This window comes from Anastrepha ludens, chromosome 4 (assembly GCF_028408465.1).
Source record: "Anastrepha ludens isolate Willacy chromosome 4, idAnaLude1.1, whole genome shotgun sequence".
Classification (NCBI taxonomy): domain Eukaryota; kingdom Metazoa; phylum Arthropoda; class Insecta; order Diptera; family Tephritidae; genus Anastrepha; species Anastrepha ludens.
In genome coordinates, this window is record NC_071500.1 from 426,974 (window position 1) to 453,462 (window position 26,489).

The 26,489-nt window shown below is 35.4% G+C and overlaps 1 protein-coding gene across 1 annotated transcript; it reads right to left on the bottom strand.

The window, feature by feature from the left end:
• Positions 1-1,183: 1,183 nt before the first annotated feature.
• On the bottom strand, positions 1,184-12,406 carry LOC128860296 (mucin-2). The gene is made up of 2 exons (XM_054097737.1): positions 12,088-12,406; positions 1,184-3,795 (listed from the first exon to the last, which is right to left on the bottom strand). The coding sequence occupies exons 1-2, from the start codon at positions 12,088-12,090 to the stop codon at positions 2,125-2,127; spliced, it is 1,674 nt and encodes a 557-aa protein (XP_053953712.1). The 5' UTR covers positions 12,091-12,406; the 3' UTR covers positions 1,184-2,124.
• Positions 12,407-26,489: the final 14,083 nt, after the last annotated feature.

A 26,489-nucleotide genomic window follows, 5' to 3' on the forward strand; every position in this document is an offset into this window, starting at 1 on the left:
TCGGTGTACCCGCAGAAGTTGTGGAGGGCTCGGTTAAAAAAGCAGATAGCAATCAAGCCGGCGGCAACACCGGGATTAAAATATCAGACGACGTAACGGCAAAGATAGTTGAAAAAGTTGCCAAAAGCGACTCGACTGTGGACGTTTCGCTGCTAAAATAAATCGGTTGAAAGCGAGGTCGAGGTGTTCAGGCGACTCGGCTTAGGACATTCCGTCGGAGTATTACCGTCAGACCTCACCGATATCAGTAGATGAAAGTGATGTACTGAAATAGTAGTAACAACGATGACTAGCATTAATATCGCCCATATAAATCTTCACCATGCCAAAACCGTCTCAACGGTAATCGCAAAGGCAATTACCAGGTTTAAACTGAGTATAGCTGATAGCTGATGGTCAAAAACCCCTGGATCGTCAAAGCTCAGATTAGAGGTTTGGCCACAACAAACAAGTAGGTAATATGTGGCGTTCTCACATTCGGGAATTTCCTTGCCATGAATTTTAAATTTTTTTAGGTTGCTCCACAGTTCTCTTGTTGGAAGTGACGGATCAAGTTTTGAGTAACTGTACCAACGTATCGCTTGTCGTATTATTGCAGTGGTTTCATTTCGGATTTCCTTGTACCGGCGCCAAGAAGTATCCGTCAAGTTTTTTCTCCACTTAGCAGACGCTGTTGAGTTGCTCTGCTTACGCAGTCGAAAGGCGGAGGAAATTTGTGGCGCTGGCATATTGAGAGTATGGCACAGGTTACCAAAAATATTATTTATGTTCTCACCATCCATGTGCGGCAATCCGTTAATGATGAGATCTGTGGAGACGGCATGATTTTTGCACTCATCCAGCTGAGTCTTCAGTAGCGCGATTTCACCCTGAAGTTGCCTGTTCAGTTGAATTTGTGCTTCGGCTTTCCCCATACGTTCTTCCATTGTTTTCACAGCTTTCCGCAGGTTCGCCATTTCAGCCGCTATTTCGCCAAACCGCTGCATTACTCGCTCTTCAGATGTTTTCACTCGTTCCGAAATCTCTTCGATGATACTCCTTCTCTGCTATAGTTATTTAACGCAGTATATGTACATACATAGGTAGAATTCTCCAAACGAATTATTTATTATTATTATTTGTTTTCCTTATTATAATAAAACAGTTAAAGGACTTTATTTGGTTCGAGCATTATATACCCACTTCCCATACGCATTTCACACAAAAGAAAGAGCTTACTATACATAACAGACAAGCATCCTGCTGGTCACCACATATCGCCCAAAATGCTATGTAAGTCCACTGCTTTCAAAAGCGAGCTTTGAAAAATTGTAATTCTCATGTCAGTAACTAAACAGTATTTTACAACAAGAAAAAACATATGATTTTGAGTGTAAGTAATTGTACATCTGGGAAATGTGGCTCTATGAATATACCTATGTACTTCGAAGCAGCAATGTTGGAAAGTCTTAAATGCCGGCACTTCCAAATGAAGTTCGTTGAAATTTTCTGGCATTGCATAGAAAGTCATTCAGAAGTGATTTATACAATAGAATCTTCCCGAATAATTTCTGTAACCACGACGAAGTGTTATTATTCTTACACGGTTTACAAATATACCTTAAAAGCTTATACACATATTTTGGCATTATAGAAATAAATCATTACACATAATATTAATCTTTAATCAATCACAAAGTGCACAAATTGGTATCAGTACAAGTTCCATAGATTAACATTATCACTCGTTACCAAATAATTTGAATTATTATACATACATACCTACATACCATAAATATGGCTTAAATCATTTACATTACGTGGTTTGAGTGCGGAGGCAGTAATATTTCGTGGCTAGGCAAAGAAAATATGTCTCGTATATGTATGCATGTGCAAAATTTGTATCTACTATATGTGCATATATGGGTAGGTATTGTAATTAAAATTTATTAATTCAACTGTTCACGAAATTTAACGAACAATAAGTGGAGCGCAATGTGACATTAAAATATTACCGCAGGAAAATCTTTTCAATGCCATATGCACATATACACACCTAAGTTGGAAATACTACACACTATAAGAGAGTTAGGAAACATCATTCATAATTATTTAAGTGTATACTCATATAATCATAATTTATATTCAGAATCCAAAGGGTATTGCCGGTTTAGGATAGGAGTAGCCCTTCTCCTGAGGTGGGAGATAAGTGGATACCACGGTTGATAACGTCTGTTGCGGATATGTGAAAGGTACGGCAGGTGCTGGATATGTGTACCCCTCTTTCTTTGGCGCCTTTGTTGGTGTTGTAAATGGTTTTGCGGGTGGCGTATATATATATCCCGTCTTTGGCTGTGGATTGGTTTGTGGAGTCTCAGAAGAAATGGTAAGCGGCACAGGTGTTGTTTGCACTGTATTGGCTGGACCTATTGTTGGAGTCCTTGATGGAATCGTGAAAGCAACAGCTGGTGGGTCATATGTATATCCTTCAATTTTTGAACGAGGTGTTTGCGAATCTGGTCGTTTTGATGGCGGGTGTGTTACTGTCGGGGGTGGTGGGGGTAAAGTTGTTGAAGTCCTTGAAGGAATTGTGAAGGGAATAGCTGGTGGGGTATAAGTATACCCTACAGATTTCGGAGGGATCGACTTATTGGTTTTGATTGGTGATGCAGAAGTAGTCAATGGTGACCTCGATGGAATCGTGAAAGGAACATCAGGTTTAATATAGGAATATCCAGTAGTCTGAACGAGAAGTGGAGGGGCAGTTGTTGGGCGGGTTACTATTTGAGGCGAGAGGGTAACGGGAGCCTTAGATGGAATTGTGAACGGAATTGAAGGAGGAACATATGAATATCCTGTCGTTTTTGTTGGATGTGTTGTTTGTACTCTATGTGTTGGCTTAAATTCGGTCGATGGTCGCGGGTATGTATAGCCTATAGTTTTAGAAGTCGCTGAAGCTAGATTAGGTGTCCGCGCAGCTGTTGCTTGAGTAGGTGGTGATTTTGTGACCGGCGTCAAACGTGTTGGTGGAACTTCAGATGGCAAGGGAAAAGGTATTTTCGGTGTTGGATACGAGTAACCAGTTGAGTTTGAGAGAGCCGCATTATGTGTTGATAGTCGAATTTTTGGCAATGTTGGCGAAACACTCGGTGTCTTCGGTTTAGTTGTAAAAGGAACTGTAGGTCGGGTGTAGACATAACCCGTTGATTTCGGTGGTAAAGATGGTATAGTTAGTGAGGCGTTAGGCTTAGGGTAAAAGTAACCTGTAGATTTCGAAGGTTGTGAGGTAGGTATTGCCGATGGCTCATTTATTGGAACAGAAGGCACTCGCGTCGTTTGAGCTCTTGGAGGAATTGTAAAAGGAACATCGGGTTGCGTGTATACATATCCTGTCGAATTTGCTGATGGTTTAGGCGTTCTTGTTACGGGACGTGTTGGCGTTACTGGAGGACGTCTAGATGGGTAAGTAAATGGCGTTGACGGGCGAGGGTAGGAATAGCCGGTTGACTTCGATGGTTGCGGCGGTTTTTCATGCAATGGTGGTATGATCAGGTTAGATTGAGGCTGTCTCGGGGTATTAGGCTTTGGTGGTGATGGTATAGTGAAAGGCACAATCGGTATTGGATACGTGTATCCCAAAGTTGGCGGCGGAGTTGTAGGAGAAGAAGCCGGCAATCTTGGTGGTGGGACCTCAATAAAGGGTACTTTCGGTGGTGGATAGTCGTATCCTCGTTGCTGTATTGGTGGATCATAGTTATATTTGGCTACAGTACATGATGTCAAAACTAACAGCACAAAAGCAGCCGAAATAAATGTCTGCAAAAGAACAAAAAAAAGCAGGATTAGCATGTTTTAAAATGGTTGCGGTAAACAGTGGTTGATCAAAGATAAAATGGTATATTAAATAGATAGTTATTTGTGGCATTGCTTTCTTAAAAAGAAGTAAGAAAAGTAGCTGAAATATGCAGGCATCATTTGAATTTTTCGATTTCGTTTAACAATTTCAATACTCATTAAACAAATAATAATATTTAAAGTGTTTGATGAAACGTTAATGACGAGGGCAATAGCCGTTAGATAAAATAAATTATACTACTAATAATTGGATACGAATTGAACGTCCAGTTTAGGGAGCTCTAGGCATTAACGGCTTTTCGTTTAAGGAACGATCAAACGTTTTTCGTTGATGGTTTCAGGCGAGTCTTCTCGTTACATTTCCATAACTTTTCTAAGATTTGTTTACTCCAAAGAAAATGAGTACATTGATACTGCCAACATATGTAATTAACCCAACAAACATTTGATCAAGGTTCAATAGTTGTTGATATATTAAAAGTAACATTTGTCTTATGAAGATTGTCCTATGTTCCATCCCCCATCTGTTGCTTTTTATCCTCAGATTACAAATCAAAATGGGACCTTAAGCCAAATTTATAACTATGTGACACAGTTCTTCGCTCTGTTTACAAGTATTCGCCAATTGTTTGGTTGGGGGTTTGCTTATTCTTCTTGATATGCCCGATAACCGCTTAAACGATTTTGGCCAAGTCCTTCTTCACCTGATTTTTCAAACACAAAGGAGGTATTCTTCTTTCTCTGCTACCTCTGCTGGTACCGCATCGAATATTTTCAGAGCCGGAGTGCTTGTATCTGTCTTTATTTGCTGCGCTATGTCTATGTAGCGGTCGGCTAATCACCTACCCTGTCAGAAATCAAATATGTAGATTAACGAAACCAACGCAAGACATGTATTTTCCAGGCCCTATGCTCCCGAGAGGAGTGAACACAGAAAAATAACAAACAAAAAAATCATATGTGTTGTCGTAAAGCTCATGTAGCTCATTGTTACATCGCCTGCGATATTCGCCTTCGCCAACGTGCAAAGGTCCAAAACTCGTCCGCAGAATCTTTCTCTCTAACACTCCAAGGGACGCCACATCGGATGTTGTCATCGTCCAAGCTTCTGGGCCTTACGATAGGACGGGTATGATGAGAGCCTTATAAAATATTAGTTTTGTTAATCGAGAAAGGACTTTACTGCTCAATTGCCTAATTAGTCCAAACTAGCACCTGTTGGCAAGAGAGATTCTCCTCGAACTCATAACTGTCAACAGTGACGTGGGTGCCGATACGCAAGTGCGCCGACTGTTTGTTTGATGGCAATAGGTACTTCGTTTTGTCTTCGTTCACCACCAGACCCATTCGCTTTGTTTCTTTATCCAGTTTGGAAAAGGCACAACTAACAGCGCCGTTGTTAAAGCGGATATTGCCAATACCATTGGCGTACTCCAACAATTGTACGCTCTAAAGAAATCACCAGACATAGAGTCAGCCTGTCTGAAACCTCGTTTGGTATCAAAGGGCTCGGAGAAGTTCTTCCCAATTCTGACGCCGCTGCTGGTATTGAGTAAAGTCATTTTGCATAGCCGTATTAGTTTGCGGGGATACCAAACTCAGGCACAGAGGCATATAGGCAACTCCTTTTCATACTGTCGAATGCAGCTTTGAATTCCACAAAAAGATGGTGTGTGTTGATTCTCCTTTCATGGGCCTTTCCCAAGACTTGGCGTATTGTAAATATTTGATGAATTGTGAATCTTCCAGGCCAAAAGCCACACTGATAAGGTCCAATCAGTTGGTTGATGGTCGGCTTCAGTCTTTCACACAATATTCTCGCTAGAACCTTATACTCTAATCCTGCGGTAATTGGCACAGATTGTAGAACCTCCCTTCTTATGGATTGGGCAGAGCACACTTAAATTCCAAACGGCAGGCATGCTTTCATCCCACCATATTTTGCATAAGAGCTGATGCATGCACCTTACCAGCTCCCCACCGCCATGTTTATTTTGCTTATTTATAAACATGCACCCAAAAAGGGTCTACGCGCCAATTATATATATAATTATATAAAAAGATAAATCCGACTTTATTTTTACGTATAAGTATTATAGACAGTTTAGACGTTTCTAATGCCTTTGAGCACTTCCTCAATAACAATATAACAATAATAGATTTAAATTAAATTCACCTAGGTATGCGACCCTTCGTTTTGCATCTCGCATTTCATCGTCCAGCTCACAAAACGGCAGGCGCTTATTTTTGTTTTCCATCCTAATTTCATGAAATGATAACAAAGACTAAAATGATCCGGATAGCATCCAGTGTCTTTGGTAATCTCGCAAAGTGTTCTCGCTAACGGAATTTTGGAGTTTATGCTTAATTTCGCTAGGTATTATACCGGAAGGTTGCCATCATGAACTTCATGTTCTGGTATTTAGCCCAGCAGGACGGTGTTCAATCCTAAACGAATTGAAATGTTATTATGTGAGACTGTAGTGCAGGCACATCAGGCATTCTCTGCTCCAATTTTTAATGCCATTTTCTTGCTTTCGCCTTCTTCGCGAATTATACGGTAATTGCATAAGACATCTTGGCCCAGTTCAACAAAAAGCTCCGGTCCTTTATTCTTTATTCTAATTGACTGCAATTATGCCTACTACCGAAAGCATGCCTTTTATCGATTAAAATTCGCGTTTTCGGAGGCAACCGTGAACCTTGAAGGATCGTTTAGTTCTGAAACCTGGTACTGCAGATTATTATTAGCGTAAGTTTCGTCATATAGAATAAAGTTTTCGACTGTGGAACAAATCAATTGGGTAGGAACAATTGCTTTTTCTAAAGATATGTAGAAAATATCGTTTGAAAATCCCTTAGACCTCTTTTCAGTTGATAAGCTCTGAATAAGCTCTTGAAAGTATAAGTAAAATATTGAAGCATGTCAGTGTCAATTTTAACTTATAATTTCAAAAAACTTGTCTACATCATTAGCACTGTTAGAACTGTTAAAATTAATTAATATTTTTAGTTGTGTGCTTTTTTGGGGCGCATAAGTTGTGTTTTTTCTCAATACTTTAATGTCAAAACAAGAGTTACTATATTTTATTCTTCAAGACTACAGTTGGATTTTACTTTCAAGTCTTTCGCTAGCTATGCATCTTTGCCATTACTTGTGAATTCTAATAGTAGATCGGCGGCTTGTGTTTTCGCCTCTTAAGTAGCAAAGCCAGGAACCATGTTTTTCAAATATTATTATTATTATTATTATTTATTAAAATATAATTAAAATTATAGATTAATCTAAGATAAAAGCTCTAGCTACCAGGGCTATCGGCTAGATTTTTCAAATAAAGATTTATTATTTCATACTAATAGTAACTTTAACTTTTTTCAACTAATTTGTATATGTCTTTTTCCAATACAAATTAGTTGGTAATATCACTTAAACACTTTTCTTAATAAAGTTCTTTAAACTCTTTTGTTTATACATATAACTTCTGGTGTTTTCTTTTCTTGCATTAAAGGCGCATTTACTCCGCCCTGTGCCAGAGATGTAAAATTTTTTGAGCATGTTCATAAGACAGGGGCCTTTTTTCAAATTTTTTTACTCTGACCGGGTGACTTTTTCTACTACGTATGACAATCTTTATTAGTATTATCGGCATTTTTTTTAGAAAATAAAACACTATTTGTTTTGGATTGAGCAAACAAAATCAGGTGTCAATTTAGCTGGTAAATGTTGTAATATTTATTACCGTTGGGCAAAAACCCTACATAATAAATAAGGTTTCAAATAAAGTACAAAATATACTAAAATTTACCTAATAGGTTTGAAGGGATACACTCAATTTTCTATATAGGTACATAAGTTTAAATACTCGTATGATGTCTGAGTGCTTAGTTGTTGTAGATATGTAATTTATATACGATAGGGTCCTTTCTCTAACTTTCATACGGAGCGGGTGAAATTTGGTACTGTACCGGGAATCGTAACTTAAACAATACAAAAATAATTAAAAGCGCATAGCAGCACGCCCACACATACTCAAACAATTCTAAAACTTCAAATACTAATTATAAATATTTCACACAAGTCAAATTGTTTCACATTAATAATGTGTTAATACTTAATAATATTATATGTATGCATTCAGAACCAGTAAGCCAGTGTATAATTTTGTAAATACTTATATTTACAATGCCAAATATCTTGCTTTTAATCGAATACTTTAATGTTTTTCATTGTGCATTCAATACATTTGTAACACGATGAAAAGAAAAAGTGAAGCAAATAATATTCTTAATAATTTTTTGTAAAGAGTTAAATAATTTGAAAATTCAAATGTCAACCACACGTCATTAGAATCATGCGTTGCACTCACTCATTAAAAATGTTGCGTTGGCGCACAAAAATTTCAAACTGGTTTATTTTGGAGTAGTAATAAATTCTCCACACAATAACGATATGCCAAACACAGTGAGGAGATATGAGCAGTAACAGAATAGATGACCCAATCCGATTAATCTTACGCCAACAAAATAAAGAAAAAATGTGACTAATATGGGAGTGTGTGCACACGTATGTATATGCATACAAACATACATACGAGGTGCGTTAAAAAAGTAAAGTGAATTTTCATTTTTCTCAAAAAATATTTATTTATTCATCAATTCCTATTTTATCTCCTTCAAAATAGTCGCCCTCAGATATAATACTCTTGTGACAGCGTTTTTCCCAATCCTCGCACTTTCCTGCACTTTTTGGTATGTACTTGAGCTCTCTCAGCGATTCCGTTTTTATTTTCCCAGTCGTCTCAAAACGCCGTCCTTTCATGGGTCTCTTCAATCTTGGGAACAGGAAAAAGTCGGAGGGGGCCAAATCTGGTGATTACAATGGTTGAGGCATGATAACGGTGTAGTTTTTGGCCAAATAATCTTTCACAAGCAAAGATGAGTGAGCAGGATGTAAAAGCCATGAATTTTTTTTCCACAATTTCGGGCGTTTTTTCGTATTGATTCACGCAAATGGCGTATGACATCAACGCAATACTCCTAATTTACCGTACGACCGTGTGGTAAGAACTCCGGATGCCCTACGCCATGGTAATTGAAGAAAACAGTGAGCCAAACCTTGACATTTGATTGAACTTGGCGTGCTTTGTTTGGATCGATTGAGCTTTGATTTCGATGTCATAACCATATACCCATGATTCGTCACCAGTTGTGACCCTTTTAAGCAAATCTGGATCATCGATGACGTCATTTAACAATTCCTGAGCGATGCTCATGCTCTCACAAACAAAGTAAACAGGCTGTATTGCTGAAACCGTTAACATATCTTCGAGTGTCGAGTGTACCAACATAAAAAATAATAATAATCGATAGTTGAATGTACGTAGCCCGCGAAATTTGAAAATTTACTTTATTTTTTAACACACTTCGTACATGCATGTATATAGTTAATTACGTCTGAGCGGTATTAAATTCTGCATTACAGTATTCTTTTCTTGAACATTTTTTTCAACAAATTCTTAACAGCCAGAATTTTGTGGGTAATCATTTTGTATTTTGAAAGTTTAAAGTTCTGGAAACAAAGAAATGTAAGTTATGTTTTCAATAAAACTATTAGTATTTGCTTTAAGTCAAAAACTCCTTAACATATTTTGCATTGCAATTACGCGGTGCGAATACATATTAATCGAGGCGTATACGAGGTGCCAATGTTCGAAGATCAATATGTACATATTTATAACAATAAAGAAACATGACGCAAGATTCAAGAGAAATTAAAATATGAGTACAATCAAATTTTTGGCTATTTGAACCGTTTTTGAAATTTTTCTGAACAACACATACATACATACATAAGTATTGCATGTGCACTCCTATAAGATTTTGTAAGGTACATATTCGCCAGGCTTATTTCTTTTAGCAAAAAATTTCTTTTTCGAGGTCGCCGCTAGTTGAAAAGTTGAAGTTTTGAGTTTTTAGTAAAAAATATCATCATATCAATATATGCCGACATTGCGAACATATAGCCGTGTAATTTTAATATGAAGATAAAACAGGAAAAAACTACCACCCCCTAAGTTGTATATTTTATACACTGAATATATTAAAATAACACGGGTTACTCACGTTTTAAGTAACAATTCAACGCAACCCTATGAATATGCTGAGGAAAGAATGCGAAAATTTTACAGCTCTGGCGCAAGAGGGAATAAAGCGATATTATTGCGAGAAACACAATTTGTCTTTCATTTCTTAGATTTTGTTGAAAAATATCTGAGAATAGTTTTAAAGATCATCTGGTGCCGTCGTTCTGCTTCTGAAACAACACATTATTAAAATCTCTTCCACGCAGCGAAGCATAACCATGTTTACGGACATATACATAGGTATAAGTATATGCATATTTAAGTATAAGTATCTACAACCACGATTCATATACAAGCATCAAATGACAGGTTCAGAAACAATTTAGGTTCAGAACAATGAATAATAAGAAAACACTGAAATATCAAGTAAAGCGTTATATAAAAAGCTTAAACCCCTTTTTACTATCCTTGTATTCTATGCTCATTGCCAGTTAAAATCATGAACATTGTAATTCAAAAGAAACGGCATTGGCTTACTAGGTAGTGCACGTGAGTTCATATGTAGGTATGTACATGTACTCTTATGTTCAGCAGAAGAGCTTCACAGGCCAGCAACAACTCTATAAACACAAGTTAACCAACCTACTTATCGGCTAAAGTTTTCAAGTTCGCCGCAAATGCTTCAGTTGCATCATAGGTAACTTCCGAGCCTAAAAAAGTGGCGTATTTATAAATGTGGACATACATACATAGATATGGACTTTTATATGGCTTTAGATATGCTGTGCAAATTCTGTGCTTGGTGTATGCCAAGATCGTTCACGGAGCGTGAAAAGTGCCACTTCGCGCTTGTTAGTCGGCATTGTGGTTGCTTGTCTGACCAGCCAGTCACTTTGACGGCCATAGGTTGTCGCTATTCAACGCTCATAATGCGTTTCCGGTCAGATTATTCAGTTGCTGGCCACCAGCTTATCGCTTAACTGTTCTGTACGAACTGGCTTTTTTTGCGAGAAATGGTTGGCGGTTTGCTTATTTTAATGGACAAGTGCTTTGTGGTTATTTCTACTTCTGTGTGTTTATTCATTGTTTTCATTTTTCTTTCAACTTCAGATACAATTTTTGAACTATGTATGATGAAGCCATGGTACATTGTTGTTTCTTATATCAGTACATTTAATAAACTAAGATATCAATCCAGGAGTACTCAAAGATTTATATATTGTATATATATATAATTGGCGCGTACACCCTTTTTGGGTGTTTGGCCGAGCTCCTCCTCTTATTTGTGGTGTGCGTCTTGATGTTATTCCACAAATGGAGGGGCCTAAAGTTTGAAGCTGACTCCGAACGGCAGATATTTTTATGAGGAAATTTTTCATGGCAGAAATACACTCGGAGGTTTGCCATTGACTGCCGAGGAAAGATTTAAAAGTGTTTAAAAAAAGATAAAACCATTTTGAAATATCCGTGTTGGAAGATGTACTTATAATTATTGAGGCATAATAAAACATAACCAAATTGCATAAAATAACGCGACAAAAATGTATTCCTAGTAGATAATTAAATTCCACTTGCAAACTTACTTTAGAAAACGTAGCATTGACGAGGATATTGTTCTTGATTTCATTTTTATTTCACAGGTTCAAGCCGCGTGCGGTGTGTTATAGATTTTAACAATTTTTATGAGGGCCTTAGTTATTTTTTTATGGAAGTAATAGAAGATTTGATACATGTAAAGAACAAAATTTCATTGTTGACAAATATCGTCTTATAAGAATTAAGACTTATGCGATATTACCATAAATACTTTTTCAGCCCTCCATAAAAAATAAGTATTGTACTCTCATAGGGTTCGATAGACTTATTTTATTTTATATTTTATAAATTCATTTAAATTTTTCTTTTATAAATTTTATGCTTACAATCACCACAGTTAATTCATATAGCTATTAAAACAACATCCATAAGTACATACATATATAAATGCAACTTCTTTTATTCACATTTTTAACAAACACACACACATTATCTTTAGAGTTTCTACAATAGTTTAGAGGTACTTATACGCCATTGCGAACAAATTATGTTCAACGGCTCGTAATTTTAATTAATTATGCCCATATAGGCCTTGTTCACAATTTTGATTCACTACGAGTCACGTCACACTCACCATTTTCACAAAAATACTATTTGTAAGCGGAGTCAAAGACAAATAACGCTTAAAGCCAATCCTTTAATTGCTTCCTCTTTCCTGGTAATCAATTTAAGATTTATTCTACTAATACTATATAAGCACTTGATTTTGTTCAGATATTGGTGAGTCTTGGTGCTGAAACATTAATCTATATACGTATCAGCTTATATAACTCGTGTGTAAGTAAGTGTGCCCGACTGCTGCTGCAGCGCAAATGAAGTGCAAGCTCGACTCTGCTTCAGTTTTGTTTGTTTGCTCTTCAGCTTTCGCAAGGTGAGCTCGGATTGGTTTTTGAATTAAAAATAACGTAGCGGCGCCGCTTGTTATACTATACTATTGAGAGAAATATTTGACACAGCGAACAGTTTTTCGCTTTCTGAAAACAGTGTAAAATGCTGCGACTTATAGCACTGCGAAAGCAGGTGTGCCCTTTTCAGCTAGTGGCAAGTTTGGGAAGTGTGGTGAATTCAGTTTACATACGAGTACACACGCCTATGCACGGATGGGTGACTATAGAAGGTTGCGCGGTCCATAACCACTAATCCGCTCTCAGTTAATTTGACAGAATCAGCTGATTTCATACATAATTTAAGAGTTTTGTTCTCGTTTCTAGAGTTTAAACAGCCCGGTGTGTGTATGTATTCTACAGTTACTTAAAATTTGCCATTTTGAGTTCCAATTGAACATCTTGCTTAATAATTTGTGATTTCTACGCTTTTTGCTTTAAAAATTTATTAAAATGATATCAAATTAATTCTGGCAATGACAGAGCAAACAAAAAAAAAATTGTCCGAGGACTTCTGTTAAGGTTAAAAATTACTCTTATTAACGGCAATATTAATGATCTTTAATGAAACTAACAAGAGGGGAAAGTCCCTGATTGCCATTCACTTGGGAGTGGCCAGGACGATTCTTCTGCATACGGTTCAAGCAGCTCACAATTTCGGGCTTCACTCAAGTATCCTCTGGGTAGTTTCCGAACATCCGTTTGAGAGCGAGCCAATGGGAGAAGGCGATATCTGGGTGCACCTGAAAATTCTTCCCCAATGATAAACAAAAGAAAACCTCGGTGGAGTACTTTCGGTCAAAATTGCTTAAGCGGTTGTCACACATTTCTGCTTTTTGGCATTTTCTATATTAACCTAACCTTATTTTGTCTTGTCCAGATTTCACAGTTTGCTGTCGTAGTAACTCTTAAATTACGTTTGCAGCAAAATGACTCTACGGTTTTCACTTCAACCCCTCGCGAATTGTGAAACTAAGCCGAATAATTTGCCGGCGGTCGCTGGTAGTCGAACGGATTGGTGGATAACTACCATTCATAACTGCACATATTCGAGTCTCTGTGCATAAAACACCAAAATGACAGCAAACGTTTTTTCTAATAGCGGTCGCCCTCCGAGTGAATTTCTGCCATGAAAATAGTTCGGATAATTAAATTAATTAGTACCGCGAACACCAGATCTCACTCAACGCTTCTTTTTAAAAACTCGATATACTTCCTGACAGGTATTTATATTGTCTTAAAGTTCTAAAACGTTAAATGTTAAAATCTGTTTGTTTAATTTGAAACGCTGTGAATTAGAAGTATGTATTGTATTTTTGAGGTCGAAATTTTATTCCTAACGATTAACAAAATATTGTTTGATTATTTATTTTGAGTTTATTTTTTTTCAAGTCTCTTGACTTTGTATTGATACTTTTTTATTTATTTTTTTAACTTTAGGATTTAAGTCTATTTAATATAGTTTTCGTTTTTAACATTTTATTTATTTAAAACAATTTATACAACAATAAATTACAGTACAAATTATATAAGCGATACTAGCTACAAGGGTTTCAGTCTGGTTTCTGGTTTTTACGATTTCTTTTGTAATATTTTAATATTAATGTTATGTAATTTTTAATATTATATAGTAAATATATTGAGCCCAAGCATGCACTTTTATTCAGTATTAATATGAACGCATTAAGAAAATGAAAGTCAATGAATATATTATATATATGCAATAATATTCATATAATAATGTATATACATATATATTAATTAATATATATATATATAAAAAGAAGTTACATTTCCTTGGTAATCTTATAACTCAAGAGCCGCCGAACCGATTGACACTCAAATTTTAGAGTTCTTTTCTATCTTTGAGGAGGTGGTTTGTGTGAAGTTTGATTGAAATCGGTGCAGCCGTTCCTGAGTTATGACATTTTATGCTTATGAGCGTTTCTGTTGTACTGTTGTGGTTGTAAGTGTATTATGTTAATATTATATTAATTTGCTGTCGTTGGAATTCAGTTTTTGCAAATATATTTTATTGGTGATGAGAATCGTGAATTAGATCAGCGCTGTGCAATTTCGACGAATACGAGAAGATCAATCGTGAATTAATTGCAAATAATGTTCCATCAACACAATGAATTGGTGAAATTGTTCAAAGTGGCACTCGATCTGATGCCCACCGATGGCCACAAAATCATAATAAAAGCCGATAAAACACCAATTGGGGAGCACGCCAGACGATTCAATGTACCAACGATTGATGAAGTAGCCATTGTTGTGGTTGGTGAACAGTTTCGGTCACGAGATATTGTTTTGTATCGTAGAAATGAGCAATTACAACGTATTTCAGAACTCCATCACTGTTATGATGCATTGCAATACCCCATTTTGTTTTGGAGAGGGGACGATGGCTATCATATCAACATACCAATGATAATTCCAACAACTGGTACATACACATTTTATTTTTGTTTAAATATGATTTTTAAATAATTTTCATACGCTAATTAATTTTTGCATTGAAGGTCAAAAATCAACGAAAACCGTCAGTGCGATGAATTTTTATTCGTATCGATTGATGATTCGCCCTCAAGAAAACAATTTTATTTTGCGATGCAATCAACTTTCGCATCAATATATCGTCGATATGTACGCCAAAATTGAAAGTGAGCTATTCAATTTCATCCGCCAGAGTCAAGCCCGATTGAGATCAGAGGAATACATACATTTGCGTGACGCAATAATCAATGATGCATTTATCGATTTGCAAGTCATTTTGGACGAAAATATAATAAAAAATTGAATGCTCCAGGAGCCCTTGGAAAAACATTTTTAACTTTATTTATTTTAGCATAATTTATTTAGCGTAAAAAATTGAAATGGAAATTAAAGAATCAAAGTTTAATTACAAGTTTTTATCGGCTCTTTCACCTTACCTGTATATAGGTGACCACCACAATCAAATTTTAAAAAGTACAGAAAAGGCTATTGTGACATCTTTAGAAAGTATGTTGAATGAAAAAAATCAACTAATTAAACTGTTTAAACATTTTACGAGTTCTATAAAGAAAACTTAATATGAAAAATTTCTTGCGATATAAAAAAAACATTTTATGTATGGTGGTGCGAAGCCCACTGGGTGATGCTAGTATAAGTATAAACCACAATAATATTTTATGGTTATAACAAAAAATAGGGTAAAAATCATTCACATAAATAATATGAACACATATACTGCTATGAATATACATATATTATATGTTCGGTGAAATTATCAATTTATAAATTATGTATTTATTTCCTTGCTGCGAGCATTTGGTACACCGTCGTCGAGTTTTCCCAAAATTGGGACATAGCGACGTCCTAACATTCTAATATATAATGTTATTATATTTGTAGAGGTTTAAAGACCAACCACTCAGGGACTGTATTTTCCATTTCCTATGTGTCTCTTTCTAAAGTTCCAACGACTTGAATTCCTTGACACATAGCAGTCATGAATCTTTGATGAAAAGCATAATACGGCGCTATTCTCTGCGCCTTCTGGACCCCCAGCATCTGCGCATCTTTCGAACATAGCGATTTGGCCATACCTGTAAATTCATAGTCGTATAACTTATATCATACACATGCAAATTATATTTTTACTTTTGGGTTAAAAGAAAAAAACATTTTTTGATTTTGTCAGTCAATCCTCGAACCCCTCTATAAGCACTGACCTGTGAAGACAGCCCTGTTTATTCTTCAATCCTAATTTATATTACAATTTTTACGTTTACAGTATAATCCTAATTCTAAACTAGCTTGATCTAGTTATGATTGTGTACATTAATTAATTAATGGGAATTGCTTACTTCAACAATTTTAACAGAGTTATCGAATTACCGCTTATTGTCTACATCAACATTTTTAATAGTTATTGTTTTAAAGTGCGATCTTAATGGAACTATTCTTTACTGCGTATTGCATGAAATTTGTTTACAAATACAATTACTTGGGAATATATTCGCTCATATTAACTTGCATGCTTCAGAGTGGCTAGCGGTACCATTGTAAGAGACTGATTTTGGGGGGATGTTCCGATTTCAAGTATAGTAATGTTACTACCAGATAAGAATCACGAAGAAAGAAACTAAGCCCGAAACTAAAGAATCGACAGTTTTGCGTCTATCTGTTCCGTGATATCATAAAACCGATTAAACGCAAACATGACCGTACAATTTGAAAAAAAGTTCAATTAGAACTAATGAACAGACGCAATAGTTTGATGTCGGAAAAACTATTTAATATTTATAATCAGGGATGTTTGAATTTTTGTTGGTATATATTTTGACCAATTGTACCGAAAGGGTTAAAAGTCTCATATACAAAACAACCATCACTTTGTTAGAAACGTTAGTTTATTCCCGCTATTCAATCGCCTCGACTTTTAATAACTCTTTCAACATTTTTGTTCAGCTAATGCACACTTACGTATGTATAAGTATATATAGTAGTTCGCTAGCAAGCCAAAGCCGCTTTGTGGAGTAGGTTTTTTAAATGATCCCTTTCTAACGATTTAAGCAGCTTATTTAAATATGTATATGCATGAATAAGCAAATAAAACTACACAACAGCATTACACAATTCAATAATTAAGTCAATACGGGTTCTATTAATTTTAAGATAAATATATATTGGCATAAATATTATAATTTATAAAGAAAGTAAATGTTTTATAAATGACAGATGAACTTCAGTGAGATTAGAAGATCTAAATTGCTTATTATATTACTAACTAAACGAACCAAAACACGAATAAATATAATTTAAATAAAGGAAAAATATAATTAAACGGAATAAAAATTATAAGACAATTTCTCCTAACGAAATAAAGGTTTCCTGGATACATTATTTATGTACGTAATTATAAAAATATGTACTTGTGAGACTTAAAGCATATAAATAGATGTGATATAACTTGTGAGGAACAACGTTTTTGGGTTTATATCTTACTAGTATTCATAACAAAAAAATGTAGGAGGACTTTTATGTGGTTAAGGATCATAAAATAAATTTTTTTGTTAGTTTTAGACCAATGTATTTTTATTCAAATGTTTATTTTATACGTTTTGCCTTTGATGTTACAAACATTTTGCTATATTTCAACCGTGGTCACACTGGAAATAGAGGATTGTTATATCGATCTATCTATGTGTATATGTATATGTATGTATGAAGTTCTTTATATAATATAAAGAACGTTTTGCCTTTTACGCACGTGGATTTTAGTTTTTTCAATATTTCTCTTAAATATTTTATATTTTTGGTAGTGCCTAGCATATTTATACTACAAATTATTATTTATCTGAATTTAAATTTGTATTTACACTTTTTTTTAATAATCTCCTTGCTTACTGTGGTCGAATTTGCACACTGTATGACAAAAACAGATGAAAAATTCATAGGTGTACAGGAAACGAAAAGCCCTATAGCTTCATGCAAGAAATGCAGCACAATCAATCGAACGCCACAATTTCTCAATTTATAGAATATCAAAAGCTCCACAACCGTTGATTGTGGTTAAAATTGATATTTTCAAATATTTGTGGGAAATTCTTCCGCTAAGCATCAATGTCGCAATTCCATCGATCATAACTATTGTTTATGAAATTTGTCATATCATATAAATATATAGAAGTAAATTAAAACTAAATGGTAGAAAGAGAAAAAGCGAGATTTTTTAACCTCTCGCTCATTTGAGCCCTTACCCGACGGAAGAGAAAGACGATGCGGTCAAAGACTTCTTCTATGAGCGCTGCCTCCTCCATGACATAAAAATCGTGCTTGGTGACTTCAACGCTAGGGTGAGCAAAGATGGAATTTTTGGTCCACAGTCGGAAAATTCAGCCTGCACAACGAAACATCCGGTAAAGGACAGAGGCTGATTGACTCCGCTAGGGCTCGAAACATGGTAGTTTCTAGCACCAATTTCCAGCATAAAATGATACACCAAGCTATGTGGCTATCTCCTGATTGAAAACGCGAAACCAGATCGATCATGTTGTGGTAGATGGAAGACACGCTTCTAGTGTTTTAAATGTCGTACGATCCAAGCACCCAACATCGACTCAGATCATTACCTTGTTGCAGCCAACTTAGGTACATGCCTCTATGCAGCAAAAAACGTACATCTAACTAGGCAAAGAATGTTCGACATCGAAAAGCTGCAATCGCAACTAACAGCCAGAAGACTCGCCACTCGACTCTCACTCCTACTCTCAGAGAGTACTGCCCAACAACCTGGCATCCATGAGCAATGGAGCAACATTTCTGGTTCTTCTGATTTCGGCGAATCCGAAAAACCAATTAGTACGATGAGGAATGACATGCTGCAGCACAAAGAAAGGCTGCTGCCTATAGTTAAGGAGGAGAGACATATTATCAGAAAGAAGAAACAAGAGACCGAAACACGTAAGTGCGACGAGCTTGAAATGATGGTCAATAGAAGCAACGCCCAAAAATTCTACCAGAAGTTCGGCAGCTAACACAAAGTTTCAAGAACGGGGCGTTTTCCTATAAGAACAAAGCCCGCGATTCAGTGACTGACATCCAGAGCGTGCTTAAATTATAAAGGGAACACTCCTCGAACCTGTTAAACAGTTACAGCTACGCATCTCCTCTTAGAGAATGTGAAGATCCCGATAGCCCAATCGCTGGCGACGGTACTGTCGTTTCGCTACCCGACCATAACGAGGAAAGAATAGCGAAAAAGCGACCAAAGAACAACAAAGCCGCGGGAGCCAACGGACTACCGGCTGAGCTATTAAAACATGGCGATGAGGGGCTGGTATGGTGCATGCATCAGTTTCTGTGCAAAATATGGACAGATGAAAGCTTTGCTTGGAATTTAAGTGTGCTCTGCTTAACCTGTCACTGCTGACAGTTATGATTTCGAGGTTGTAAGAGACTTCGATTATTTGGGAACAAGCATTAAGACCGATAACAATGTCAGCCTTGAAATCCAATGGAGAAACTCTCTTGCTAACAAGTGCTGCTTTGGTCTAAGTAGGGAATTTAGTAGTAGTAAAGTCCTCTCGCGACGAACAAAACTTAATCAATAAGAAGAAGAAAGAACGTTTGTCTATGAAGAGCGATCCGTCATAAAATTTAAACATTAACGGACTCCATGTTCAAAAAAAAATTATATTAAAAAATCTGAGCTGATAGCAAAAGCTTAAGAAAGGAAAAAACGCCCTGAAATTTAGAAAGTAAAATAACTTCTTAAGTCAAGCAGACCGGAAGACATAATTTACATAATGCCAAATGCAAATCCAGAACCCAATCTGTTATATTTCTGAAAGGTAATTATACAATTTTATTGTTTTATTACAAGGAAAAAGTTTGTTATTTTTCTCTTAGAGCATTATGGAAGTACTTAAGGTGTGTGGGACATGCTGCTTTTCACGCCGCCTTTTTGGCAAGACCGGATTATGTAATTATTTCACAAGAAAGATCGACATTGAAGTCTGGGAACGTAGATAAACTAATCTTCGTCAATAGAAACTAATAGGTGACCGAATATTCGGAAACTCTACCAATTGCTTTGATTATTACAAAATATATGAATACTTATTTTTTTTGGAGAATAATACTTTTGATACGTTATTCTTCTACTAAAACATGTAATAGTTCAGCTCTGAGTAATATTGACGAAGAAAAAGATCTTAATCTCAGCATAGTTCTGGTTCAACTCTCGCAGCTAAATGCAATAGATGTTTCCAAGCATTTCTTTATGGTAGTAAAGGAGTTCCGTACAATCCATATTGTCAGTTTGCAATTTCGAGTCGAATAATTTTTATGATTTCCTTATGTGATACTGCACTTATTCATGAACCAGTGTTTCATGTTTCTTTAACTCCTTATTATGAATCTGTATTATGATTTTGTTGGAATAGAACTGCCTGAAATTAATGAGAGAAAAACATTTACTGGTCAGGAACACAAAAATGAAATAAACTTAACTCTGTGTAGTAGTAAAACTCTAGGCCCATCCACTGGTAGCTCATGCCATAAAAAATTGAAAGGCAATTGCCTTGTTAATGAATTATAGTGCACAAGCACATTCGTCATATATGGCACCCTCTGTTTTGGTGAGCCACATCACTCATATGATATTTTAAAAGTATTTTATTTATGTATGCTGTAGAAAACATCCAATATGCGATTTCATTTTGGTTCATTGAACTTATGTTTGCATAAAATTTCCATATAACTTACATAAAAAAACAATATCTTGACGCTAAAACAACGGGTGATACGCTTAGGGTTCCAATTTACTCAGACTTTTATATAAATACACTTATAATATTTTTAATATTTTAAAGTAGTAATAGTTCTGATAACTAATGAAAGCTTTCCAATTAAAATTCAACCGATATTTTACAATGTTAAGTAAAGACTGCAGTAGCCGAATAGGTTGGTGCGTGACAACCATTCGAAAGAGTACAGTTCAAATCTCCGTGCATGAAACTCCAAATGATAGAAAAAGTGTTTTCTAATAGCAGTCGCCCCTCGGCAGGCAATGGCAAAACTCCGAGATTATTTCGACCACGAAAAAGATTCTCTTAAAAAACCATTTGCCGCTCAGAGTTGGCTGTAAACTGTAAAACTGTAGGTCCCTCAACATCAAGGACCAATAAGCAAGAAACAAATAGTTTGGCCTAACACACAATAAAGTTACACCCCTTACACCCGTTACGTATATATATATATATGTATATACTTATATATAAAGACAGGATAACAATGCGATGTTATTTATTATAAAAAAGTGCAGTAAAGCGTTTGCACATATCATTACACATTTCTTATATTAGTGGACTTAACGTTTTTCTTCGAGTGTTACGAATGCCACGATATTTAGAAATCTTATAAATACAAGCGAAATATATTAACTGAAGTAAGAACTCAAAATACAAGATTCGGATATAATATATCTTCCCTCATTTTTTCATTTCACTTAATTTGCCTATCTAATTAAACCCATAAAAAATCGATTTTGATGGGTAACTTTTTCCTTAGCTAATTTCAAATATTTATGTGCTGTTAATTGATATTCAGTTTAATGGACGCAAGAAAAAACAGCATATTTAAAACCAAGCAAAACCTGATTCGGAGCAAAGAAGTAACCCACACAATCCAAAATTTGGAAAAAACACAACCACGAGAATATAATAACAGCGTAAGAAGATACCAGTCCACCGATCTAAAAATCTAAATTTGGAATTACGTGCAAGCTGAATCTTCCTTTTATGGCGAAATTGCTAACGACGTTTACGTCTCTGTGTTTATATGACGTATTTCCACACACAATTGTATCAATTTAAGTTTCTAAACTTTTATTAGATCACAGTTTAAGTGCTCAATAAACATTTCATGCAGATAAACATATGGTAGCTCCTTCACACTTGTTCAGCGTTATTTACTTGTTATTTGGTGCTAACGAGCAACTCGAAAATAGAACAAAATGTTGGGTTGTCGCGTTTTTGAGGGAGTTGCAAAGTAAAGACCCAAATTTATATAAAACTTGTATACGAATGACTCTTACAAATGTTTTCACTTTATTATGTAAATTTACATAATTAATAGAGAAACAAATTACCAATATGCGAAATTCTATTCTTGCTGGCTAGAGGTTGGCAGTAATTTTAAAGTTTCTGGCTACAGGTAAGTATACCATATTTTGCATAGAATCTGGTGCATGCACGTTACCAGCTCCTTGTCATTATATTTGATTAGCTCAGACGCCTCCCGTGGCTTTGATGTTTTTTAGGCGGTGCTTCCTCCATAACTTAAGCATGGATACTGGCCACCAGGTCACCGTCCTTAGTTTTATAAGAAATCGCTGTCGTTTTAAACATTCTGTAAGCCGGGATCCCTATCGCCCAGCTTCGCAAGCTGTAGCCTTATAGTATGGCTCCTTTTTTCAAACCCGTTGTGATCTCACGTTACGCCCGTTCGCAAAGTGGCCCTATAACCATATTATTTCTGAGGCCACCTCGTCCTCCAAGTTTTCGGGCTCACCGAAATCTGATTTCTTCTTCGGCGCCGGTAACCACTAGCGTGCCTACATAATTTTAGAGTGACTATACCTTAAACCTCATTCCAAAAATAGAAAAATTTTACTTAAAAAGATATTTCCTTTGGCCGATTAACAGAATTACAACCAATGAGATTTTAAACGAAAATATATTAATTAATAAAGATGCATACTGAAAGATAATGAAAATAAAAGAGTGCTGGAGTAGAACTTCTATTGAGTGGGAAAATGTTGGACAAATTGAAACATTATTAATAACGTGAAATAAACCTATCCGTTGCTTACGAAAACTATTCCTTAATTGTAAAACTGTGCACTCTAACACTGCTGTAACTTTAAGTCAGTGCATCTAAATCGAATATTCACGCTTTGTTGCACTTAATAAATTAAAATGATGTTGCTCTAGCAGAATTTGCTTCCTATTCAAGCATTTATTGTATATAGTAGAGGATCGAATTAAATATACAAGTATTACACTCGGTGAGCCACTTCTGTCACAACTGTTAAAAAATATTGGCACGATCAATTCAAGAAAACAAAAACAAAAAGAAAATTGAATGGAAAGCCGGTTTATCAAAAATTCTTTTCAACCGATGTTCTTTTCTTAACCGATTTTATATTAATTTCAGTGTCACATACGTAGCAAAAGTTCGCTAACTGCCTTTGCAAGCGCACTGCCCCATGCAAGCATTTTTGACATGCTTTTGCTAAGGAACTTGTTTTTAACTTTTATCGAGTGCATACTATATACATTCGCATGTTCACGTGGAATCCATAAAAAGGGTTCTCATAACGAAAGTGCAAAAAAAAAAATTGATAAGGGTAAACGACAGTGTTAAGCTTTATGCGGCTTGCTCACAAGGTCGGTGTCTTCAAGCGTGCAAAAAAACTCATTTCATTGTTGCGTATTGGCCTTTAAATATTGCGTTGTTGATGTGAATGCTCGATTCAAAAGACTCAAGCAACGAACTCGTTCAAGCAGGAACTTCAACCAATGTATATATATGTGTATGTGTAACAGTAAGAATATTCAACGGTCGCTTAATGACACTAAACTACAATTCAGTTCAAGAAAGTGAATGTTATGAAGATGATACTTGTATGTCAACCCAAAAATGAGGATACACACTTTGGCTGATAATTGTGAGGTTGCAAGAAGTTGCAAATACTCCAAATACGGCATCCTGAGAAAAATTTTAACTTGAATAATGAATGATTTATTCTATGGAGTTATTGCTATTTACAAGCGATAAAATGAGGTTGAGTTTTATAAAAAGTGTAATAAACAAAATCGGGCGAAAATTTTGAGTTGGGTGTTGAACACTGACCTTCTGCACTCTACAGACATATTTTTTCCAAAAATACACTGAATAGAGAAATTTTGCTCCACGTAAATACAAGAACTTAGCGCTGTTTTATATGGGCAAATACATACATTTATAAAACATATCTTAAAAATATTCACTAAAAGTAAGGATAACGCCACTGTAACAAAAATCTTTGGCTGAGCTTGTGTTGTACGTCTTGATGTTGGTCCATAAATGCAGGGACCGCTAGCCTGCTTTTTAATTAGGTTGGGTTGGTACCTGACTACCGCTTGGAAGAGCGCCGTATCGAATTTACGTGCATGAAACACCAAATGATAGAACAAGTTTTTTCTAATGGCGGTCGGCCCTCGGCAATGGCAAACCTCAGAGTGAAATACACTGCCATGAAAAAGCTTCTCAAAAAAACTGCTTAAAAATGTAGGCTCCTTCATTTGTGGAGCAACAACTCTGGCACAAAACACTAGAGTGTATCCGCCTTTTTGAAATTTGAGATACTATTATCAAAGAACGATGCACAAAATCGGTCAAAATTGGCCTAACTGGGGATTGTAAAAGATCATCATTTTCTGACAGCTTTGACCTCGCTGAATCGAAAAATGACACTTAGAATGTTGTAAACCCTGGGGAAAGTGTTGAAAAACCACCCTCATCCCTTAATCTCAAAATATGAATATAAACTGTAAAACATTTTAATACAAAAATAGCATGAGTTTTATTCTCATATATTATTTAATTTTATAAGCAATTATAAGTAAAAAGATGTAAAATCAGATACACCCTTATCAGTTTTAAAAAACCACCCCTTTGCACCCTTACATTGAGTGAAGTAATTATCTATTGTTTTAATCATTTTTTTATCCCAAGATTATTGTCATTAATAATATTTTTTCTCTCAAGCGAGCTGATAATTACCCCATAGAATTTTAATACCCCCTGGTATTTTTGAAACCACCCCTATTATATCCTTCTTACAAAATACAATCAAAAGTGTTCAAAAAGCCGAAAGTTGTTTCTTTTTCTAATTCATATAATCTTTGTCCTATATGAATGTTAAAAAGACTCTAGTAAACTTCAAAATCCCCACACTAAAAAAACTCACCCCCTTTACACCCCTTATATAAAAATAAATCATTAAAATTCCCAAAAAAGCGTAAGAAATCTATTCTTTTTTGCTTTCGTTACTTGCTTCTTGACCTTATTTCAAAAACATTCTAATCAATTTAAGGAGCACCTGATGGCTTAAAAAACAACCTTTTTACATCCCTTAAAAAATAAGTAATAGTCAAAACTTATATACTGATAAAAAAATAGTGTTAATATTGCCAATTTTTTTAGCAAAACCACTTGGTAAAAATAAACAAGAATCTGTTAGCCCCTTGTGATATTACGAAACAACCCCTATTATATAAGTGAATATTGGACAGCAAATATCCAACCAGTTAAGGACCAAACAGTAAAAATAAACTGGAAAAGAAATACTCTATAATTTAAGAGATAACTAGCCAATGAAGGAAAGATGATGATGTCCAATCAATCAAGATTAAAATTGCCAATGAGGGCAAGATAAGTGTGTCCAACAGGTTATCGTTAGATTAGGGATATCCAGCCAGTGAAACCAGTGATAAGACCAGGGATATTCAGCCAGACAAGGCAAGAAACTGATGTATATTCAGTGAAGGTTAAACTAGGGATATCCAGCCAGCGAAGGCAAGAAGGTTTTCTTTATTCAGTGAATATTAAACCAGGAATATCCAGCCTGCGAAGACAAAAAGGCAATGTCTATTCAGTGAAGATTAGACCAGGAATATCCAGCCAGTCAAAGCAAAAAGGTTATGTTCATTCAGGGAAGATTGGACCATGGATATCCAGCCAGCGAAGGCAAGAAGATTATGTTCATTCAGTGAAGATTAGACTAGGGATATCCAGACAGTATTAACAATATTATTGACAATATTAACACTATTTTTTTATCAGTATATAAGTTTTGACTATTACTTATTTTTTAAGGGATGTAAAAAGGTTGTTTTTTAAGCCATCAGGTGCTCCTTAAATTGATTAGAATGTTTTTGAAATAAGGTCAAGAAGCAAGTAACGAAAGCAAAAAAGAATAGATTTCTTACGCTTTTTTGGGAATTTTAATGATTTATTTTTATATAAGGGGTGTAAAGGGGGTGAGTTTTTTTAGTGTGGGGATTTTGAAGTTTACTAGAGTCTTTTTAACATTCATATAGGACAAAGATTATATGAATTAGAAAAAGAAACAACTTTCGGCTTTTTGAACACTTTTGATTGTATTTTGTAAGAAGGATATAATAGGGGTGATTTCAAAAATACCAGGGGGTATTAAAATTCTATGGGGTAATTATCAGCTCGCTTGAGAGAAAAAATATTATTAATGACAATAATCTTGGGATAAAAAAATGATTAAAGCAATAGATAATTACTTCACTCAATGTAAGGGTGCAAAGGGGTGGTTTTTTAAAACTGATAAGGGTGTATCTGATTTTACATCTTTTTACTTATAATTGCTTATAAAATTAAATAATATATGAGAATAAAACTCATGCTATTTTTGTATTAAAATGTTTTACAGTTTATATTCATATTTTGAGATTAAGGGATGAGGGTGGTTTTTCAACACTTTCCCCAGGGTTTACAACATTCTAAGTGTCATTTTTCGATT